Consider the following 8,689-nt stretch of genomic DNA (forward strand, 5'->3'; position numbering starts at 1 on the left):
TGGAACTGTATACATTGCTGCTGGCAATGCTGAACAACACCGCTGCCTTGGAAAGCAGCCTGGCAGTTCCTCAAAAGATAAACAGTCACCAAATGACCCAGCAATTCCACTCTCAGAGATATGCCTAACAGAAGCGAAAACACATATTCACACAAACACTTGCCCGTGAATATTCATAGTAGCATTATTCATAATAACCAAAATGTGGAAACAACCCAAACATCAACTGTGAACAGAAAATTCAATGTGGTACATCCATATAATGTAATATTATTATTATTTATTTAATTTTGAAAGATATTTTTGCTTTAGGGTGCATATGCTCACCAGAGAGAGAGAGAGACAGAGACAGAGACAGTGAGAGGGAAAATGAGGAATCATCCCCCAGGGGGATGGCCACACCACAATCCCTTCTCCGTTCTCCTCCTGGGATCTTGGGCACAGACACACAAGTGCCTGGCGTGATTTTCAAGTCATAGGTCCAGGACTTGAACCATGGTCGGCCACATGGGAATCGAGTAAAAATATTCACTACGTCATTTGCTGGCCCTTATTATTATTATTATTTTTAAGCATTTTAAATTAAATATAATTAATTATTTTTTTAGAGAGGTATTTTGTTAGTTTTTTTGTTTTCTTGCTATAGGGTGTTCCCTGGGATCTTGGGCAAGCATGCATTCATGTCCAGAGTGATTTTAGAGCCACCAGGTCTGGGACTTGACCTGTGATTGGCCATGTAGGAGTCCCTTCGTGTGGCCGCTATCCCATCAGCTGGCCTATTATTAGTAGTAGTATTTTGCTTTAAGACAACTGCACTCACCAGGGACACAGACAGAAAGAGAAAGAGAGAGAGAGAAAGCGAGCAAGTGAGCTGCCAGATCCAGGACTCGAATGCACTATGTTGGTCATGTAGGAGTCCAGTGCCTTAACCACCATACCACCTGCTGGCTCCCAACATATTGTTTAGCTTTAGAATGAAATGGCAGAAGGGGACGTCCTCACTTCCTCTTTCTCTCTCTGGCAAGTACATAAGCCCTGGTGGCACAGCGGTAACACAATGCTCCAAGATGCTGAAGCTACATGGGAATGTCCCGGGTTCTAGCACCAACACATCCTGGTACATGTTAGGCATTCACACACATACCCATGATCCAGGCAGTTAAGGCTGGGGTAGATAATGGTGTGAAGACCCTGTTGGAGAGGCCTCTCTCTCTGTCTCTCTGAGGGAAGACCTAACTAAAACATTTTAAATGACATATATGCTGTAGCATGAATGAACCTTAAACTCACACCAGATACGTGTGTGTGCATGCCCAAGATCCCGAGAGGAGAATGAAGAAGGGATTGCAGCGTGGCCAACCCCCCGGGGGGTGATTTCTCACTTTCTGTTTCCCTGTCTCTTTCTGTCTTTCTGGCAAGCTCATGTACCCTATAGCAAAAACCTCTTAAAATTTTTTTTTTTTTCCCGAGATTGCATGTGCTCACTGGAGAAAGAAAGATACAGAAAGTAAAAAAGCACCCCCCACGGGGGATGGTCACACTGTAATCCCTTCTCCATTTCTTTCTCTTCTCAGGCTTTTGGGCACACATGCACATGCACCCAGCGTGTTTCTCAAGCCACCAAGCTGCACAGATGAACTGTGCAGTTGGGCACGTGGGAACAAGTTGTCTTAACCACCATGCCAATGGGCTGGCACACCTGGACCCTTCAGAAACATGAAAAGCACAGACTTTTCTGCCCTTGGCCATGGGTTCAAACTCTGACTCTGCCACTTACTGGCTAAGAAACCTCACGCAACACCATGCCTGATTAGACCTCAGCTTCTTCACTGCTGAAATGAGGATCACAACACCCAGCATCCCCTTCCTATGTGATTACCTTTCATAAAGGAAGCACACTGGGGAGCAGAAGTAACATGCAGGGAGCCAGCGTGGCACTGCTCACTGGCCACGTACTGGGAGTGATTACGACAAAATTGTATTTTTGTATTCAATGCTTTTATTTTTCCCCAAAACTTTTGCCATAGGATACGTGTGCATGCCGGAGGGAGACAGAAACAGAGAGAGAGGAAAAAGGAATATAAATATAAATATTTATATTATATTTATATTAATATTAATTTTATTTATTCTTACTCTTATTATTATTATTTTGGAGAGTTTTTTTTCTTTTTCTTTTTTTTGAGAGGTTTTTGCTATAGGGCATGTGCGCTCGCCAGAAAGACAGAGCAAGACAGAGAGACAGAAAGCGAGAAATCACCCCCCCAGGGGGGATGGCCACACCGCAATCCCTTCTCCTCCAGTCTCCTCTTGGGATCTTGAGCACGCACGCACACGTGCCCGGCGTGAGTTTAAGCCACCAGGTCCGGGACTCGAACCACGGGTGACTACATGGGAGTCCAGTGACATGGCCATTACGCCAACTGCTGGTCCCCTTATTATTATTTTTAATTTGATCAGAGAGAGGCAGAGAAGGAAAGTGAGAAAGTAATCGGCCAGACCGGGACTAGAACCACAGTGGCCATGTGGGACTCCAACACTTTAACCACCATGCCACCTGCCAGTCCCCTGGTGTGTTTTCTTTCTTTTTTCTTTTTTTTTAGCAAGAGATTTTTGCGACAGGGTATGTGCATTCGCTGCAAGACAAACAAACAGAGATATAGAAAGCGAGAAATCACCCCTCAGGGTATGGCCACACTGTAATCCCTTCTCTTCCATTCTCTTCTCAGGATCTTGAGCACGTATGCACACATGCACCAGTGTGTCTTAAGCTGCCAGGTCTGGGACTTGAACCACGGTCTACTACGTGGGAGTACAGTGATATAACCATTATGCCATCTGCTGGTCTCCCCACCTCCCTGTGTGGTTTTAAAGTCAAGAGTCCAGAACTGGAACAACAGAGTCGATCATATGGGATCCAGCACCTTAACTACCACACTACTGCTGACTCCCAATGCTTTTTTTTTTTTCCCACAAAAGCATACTGCATTTTATTTCACATGATTCTTTTTGGTTTCAAAACACAATAACACAGTGTACAGTATAAATAGCTTCACTTAAAATGCAATTTTGTTAGAGATTTTTTGCTATAGGGCATGTGCGCTTATCTTAGAGACAGAGAGTCAGAAAGACAGAAATCATCCCTCAGGGGTGATGGCGACACCACAGTCCCTTCTCCATTCCCCTCTCAGGATTTTGGGCATGAACGCACATGCACCCAGCATGAGTTTTAAGCTGCTGCGTTCAGATCTCTTAAACCATGGTCCACTACATGGGAGTCCAGCAACATAACTATTACGCCATCTGCTGGTCCCTAAAATACAATTTTCAAAGTTACTGTACTTTTGTTCCACTATGGAAAGAATTTAAGTCAAGAGCAGCAATGATAAATGTGAGTGTGTGTGTGTGTGTGTGTGTGTGTGTTTCAGGGTCAGGGGGAAAAACATGTTGCTATGGTCTGTCGCTCATTCCAAATTCATATGGCAAAACCTAATCACCAAGGTCATGGTATTGGAAGGTAGAGATTAGGTTATGAGGGCTCTACCCTCGTGAATGAAATTAGTGCCCTTATAAAAGAGAGCCCTGAGAGCTAGTGAGACCTTCCACCAGGTGAGGACACAGCTAGAAGGTCCATGAGGAAACAGACCTTGTCACATGTGAACCTAGAGGCCTAAGTCTAGGTACAGATGACTTAAATGTCCCCAGACACTCATGTCCAGCACCTTGATTTTGGACTGCCTAGCCTTTAAAACAGTGAGAAATAAATTTATCTTGTTTATAAGTTACTCAATCTAAGGCATTTTGTTTTAGTAGCCTCAACAGACTAAGGTACACGTCCTCATGAACACAGGCACAGCATCAGAGTGATCAGTGATGTTTATCCAGAGCCTCGTATGTGCCAAGTGTGTTGTACTCTGTTTTTTCCACAGATGAATGGGATGCTTTTCCAAAACCCTTCTTTTTTAGTTTCTGGATTTTGGGCACACTGCCAGGTCTGGCACTCAAATTGCACAGTTGACCATGTGGGATCCAGTGCCTTAACACCACACCACCTGTTGCCCCCCACAAATGTTAACACAACTCACATTTAAATTTAAAATTTAATTTAAAATGTACAGAGTCCCACATGGCTAATGGGTACCACATCAAACAGCAATTTTATACTTCATGGATTTTACCCTTTACAAAAAACAGGAGGCATTTGTGGAGTATTTCTGACTTTTAAAAACAAATCCCTTACTTTACATTTTTCTGCTATTTTTTTTATTTTGAAATGAATTCAGACCTGTAGAGAAGTTGCACAACCCAGATTCTCCATGTTTGCTTTTGCATTATCTCTGCCTGTATGTATATATTAATACATATTACATGGATAATTATATACATGTGTATAAACACAAGTATACATATACATTTAGAAATATATTTACACACACATGTAATTTTTATATTATTTAAGAGTACTTGCAGAGATCATGCCCATTTGAAATTTTTTTTATCTTAACCCTGAATACAAAGTAGTCTAACATTAGTTAATAGTTTCACAGTCTCGGGACCGGCAATTAACATAACGGCTATGTCGCTGGACTGCCATGTAGTCGACCATGGTTTGAGTCCCGGACCTGTGGCTTAAACTCAAGACAAGCGTGTATGCATGTGTGCCCAAGATCCCAGGAGGAGAACGGAGGAGAAGGGATTGCGGCGTGGACATCCCCCGGGGGGGGGGTTGATTTCTTGCTTTCTGTCTCTGTCTCTCTCTGTCTTTCTGGCGAGCGCACGCGCCCTATAGCAAAAACCTCTAAAAAAATAGTTTCAGTCTAACCCAGTGCACACAAACCCATATATATATATATTTAATTGAACCCATATATATATATATATATAATTGAAAGAAAAGTTTAATAAAACGGGTATTTAACATGTGATATATTTTTATGCCATCATGATCAAATATATTTCAGAACTCACTATGACCCACAATTTGAGAAGCACCAGATTGCAACGTAGGTATATAATGCCTGTTGTACTCAGGTAGATCTCCAGACATCCAGACAGGAATTGGCGATCTTCCCATGCAGGTCAACCTTGTAGAGAGTAGCACTTTACTGTTCCACTGTCTGGATCCCTATCAATGCCCATGGGTGGAGGCAATTTTAGGCAACTAGGTTAGAATCATACAGCTAGTTGGTAGAGAAGGTTGAATTTTTACCTGAGTCTGATCCAGAGCTTGCAGAATTCAGCACTAGGCTGGAATCTGAGTACACTCTGCCAAGGATTACTGAGTATCAATAAACTATGTAGTAGACATAGTCCTATGCACTTCCCATATGCTATCTCATTAAATCATCACAAGATCCCCAGGGCAAGTACTACTAATTTCATTCCCACTTTAGTGTCTCTGAACACAGATGACAGGGTATGTGGGGCTACGCAGGTGGTAAGTGGAAGAGCTGGCTGCTTAAATGTGAGCAGGCTGACTGTAGGGTCCATGCCTGTCATGACTCTTGGTCCCACAAAATCACTGAGATAAATAAAATCCCAGTTTATCTAAGCCCTTCCTTTATCTTTATCTTTCTTTTTTAATTTTTGGGAGAGAATTTTGCTATAGGGCATGTGTGCTGGCTGGAGACAGAGACACAGAGAAACAGAAATCATGACATCACCCCCCCCACCCAGAGGAGAGGGATGGCCACGCCACAATCCCTTTTCGTCTATTCTCCTCTTGTGATCTTGGGCACGCACGCACAAGCGCCTGGCGTGAGTTTAAGCCACCGGGTCTGGGACACGAACTGCGGTCGACTGCATGGGGAGTTCAGCAACATAGTCATTACGCTAACTGTTGGTCCCGCACCACGTAAGTTTTAAGCTTCCAGGTCCGGGACTTGAACCCCGGTCAACTATGTGGAGTCCAGAGACATAACCATTATGCCATCTGCTGGTCCCAGCCCTTCTTTTTTCTGATGGAGACATGGAGGCTCAGAGCTGTGAAGACACTTTTCACAGTTGCAACCAGAAGGCAGGGCCTCCCAACTCCCAGTTCTCTTGGGTGCAGTCCCAGCTATGACCAGCAGGATGGGTGAGTGGAATTCAGGAGAGTTCAGTGGATTTCCAGGGTGACTCAGCACCTTTCAACTTCTCCCTCTTACTTCCTTCTCTATTCTTCCCGAAGAAAGGCTCATCAGCAAATTGAATTTTACTGGCTGGTACTTGGCTCTCCTCCCCCACTAGCCAAGATTCTCATTAGTTCTCCCTAGGGGGAGGAAGAACCATGGGCCTATGAGGAACTTTCAGGCAGAGTCCTAGCTAAGCAAAGGTTGGGCTGGGAGACAGCAAAGAGTGGGGCTGTGGTGCCCCACCCTCTTGGGGAACACTGATAGTCAATATCTTTAGAGTCAGCAAGACCAGCAGAGGTGGACCCCTATATCAGGAAACCCCAGGCCTGCTTGGAGTTGGTAAAGTCATGAAGGCAGGAGATTCTTGGGGATAGTTTCCGCCCCCTCTCTTGGGGTCACTCTGAATTTTAAGCTTTCATTGATCTTCCCAGGACTGGTGTTCCCAAGTCTTTATTTACATCTATGTGACCTCTTTCCCATTTAGGTGCTTAGAGCGAACTGCTCCCAACCTTTTCAATTTCTCACTTCGGTGCCTAAGTCAAGAACCTATTAAGTTTTGAGGGTTAAGAGCACAGGCGGAGTTTAAATTCCAGCATTGTCACCAGCTGTCTGACACCAGAGGAGCAGCGCTCTCTGGGACTCAGTTTTCTCATCTGTGGAATGGACTATACTAGTTCCCATCCCATGTAAGAGTTGTTAGGATTTAACACGTGAAGAGAGGCAGTGCTGGGCAGCAAGCTAATGCCCATCTTAGTAAACCCTCGTTGGCTTTGCTAACCATCACCACCACCACAACCACAATAACCACCACCATCTTTCATCACAGCCCTGGATTTACACCTGTGTCACCAGAGTCCCCCAGACTCCCATGGCCAATTTCTATACCTTACACTCACAACTGGATCTCGCACCATTCCCCATTCTCCATGCCCTCCTGGGTCCTCGGACCAGCCCACGTATCCTTTCCTAAATGCTCTGCCTGTGTATCCCATGACATTCCCCGCCCGCCCCAGCTCATGCCTGCTTGCACCGCCTGCGCCAGGGTGGTGAGTCCGGTCCTGCCAGTGGCACCGAAGATCGCGATTTTCTTGACAGCCATGATGCGGGGGTGGTGGGACTGTGAGGCCTGAGTCTCAGAACGCGCGGGAACCCACTGTCTGCTGGGCGGCGCTCTCGGTCCTTCCCTAGCTGGAGAGACCAGGCGGAGCCGGTTCTGAAGGCCCCGCCTCCGCCCCGCCCGCTCCGTTCCTCCTCCCACTGTTCCAGTCAAGGGGTGGGGCCAATAGGCCACGCCTCCAGCTGGAAAGGACGCGAGTGGACGGAGCAGGAATCAGCTCTTACTTGCTTACAGCCCAACAACTGCCTCTCCGTCCGCCACTTAGCCACGCCTCCATCTAGGTGGGACGCCAGTGGGCAGGGCCAGGAAAACTTCGCACCAAGCGCCCCGCCTCCGCGTCCTAGGGACCCGGGGAGAGCAAGGGCGGGCAGGGGCGGGGCGACGCCCACGCGGGCCACGCCCACTGTCCTTTTGTAGCTCACGCCCCCTCTTCGTTCCTCTAGGCGGATCTGGGGTTCACGCTATGTCCCGAGGAGAGGAAGCAAAGGAAGAAAGTGGAGGACAGTGTGGGTGTGACACTGTAACTGGGTCTCTATGTGTACCTTGTAGCCCTGTACGACTTTAAGTAACCACAAGGGAGGGCATGATTGTGACACCTTGTGCCATGCTCTCTGTGTAACCCCATGTTACAGTGTGACTGTGTGTGACAGTATCAGGTATCGGTGCTGCTCTCTTGTGACCTTGAGGTGACTCTGTGGGTCATGCCGTCTCATCCTATGTAATACCGTGTGAGGCAGGCTAATAACGTGTGTGACTCTTTGACGTGTGACATCACGTGTCATGTAACGTGTGTGACACTGTGACCCCACCTGAATGCGTGGCTGTGTGCGTTTCTGTTGATGTGAGGTTATTTGTGACCCGCTGTGATTGGGTGACATATGAGTGTACGGCAGTGCAGGATGTAGTACCCCATGTGAGTGGGTGACAGGTGTGATAAATTTGAGTGTGTAAAACTGTGTTGTACTGCGTGATTATAAAGCTGTGCATGATGTGTGAGCATGACACTCCCTATGATCCCCAGGAGTGTGCTACAGTGTATGATGTATGTGTGTTTATATCTGACACTGAGTGGGGAGTGGTGGCCCTATTAGAGAATGTCATAGTATGTGACTCTTCGAGTGTGGGACATTGTGTGTGACTGCGTGTGACAGTTCAAAGATTTGACCCTGTATGACCTCATATGAGGGAGTGACAGTGTGTGTGTGGCTGTGGAGAGCATGTTTATAACACTCTAAGTGACCCCGTGTGTGGGTGGCAGTGTGGGATTGTGTGACCCTGTGGGAGTGTGGACTGTGTGTGACACTACCTCTGCCCCTCTCAAGTGCAGCTGTGCATCTCACGCCGTGGCCGGGAGTGTGACGACGCCTGGGTCAGCACTGCGGGCTGCTGGGACGGTGGGGACCGCGGGCGGGAGGGGGTCCCGGGGGCGCGCCCAGCGCCGCGGCGGCGCGAGCGGGGG

At 46.9% G+C, this 8,689-nt stretch overlaps 1 protein-coding gene across 1 annotated transcript in view; it reads right to left on the minus strand.

The window, feature by feature from the left end:
• BLVRB (biliverdin reductase B) overlaps positions 1-7,349 on the minus strand; it is a 32,161-nt gene extending 24,812 nt beyond the window's left edge. Inside the window, exon 1 of the mRNA XM_027771937.1 lies at positions 7,134-7,349. Within this exon, the coding sequence (XP_027627738.1) occupies positions 7,134-7,212 (79 nt within the window). The 5' untranslated portion in view covers positions 7,213-7,349. The remainder of the gene's footprint in view (positions 1-7,133) is intronic.
• Positions 7,350-8,689: the final 1,340 nt, after the last annotated feature.

This window comes from Tupaia chinensis, unplaced genomic scaffold, assembly GCF_000334495.1.
Source record: "Tupaia chinensis unplaced genomic scaffold, TupChi_1.0 Scaffold000037_18, whole genome shotgun sequence".
Lineage (NCBI taxonomy): Eukaryota > Metazoa > Chordata > Mammalia > Scandentia > Tupaiidae > Tupaia > Tupaia belangeri.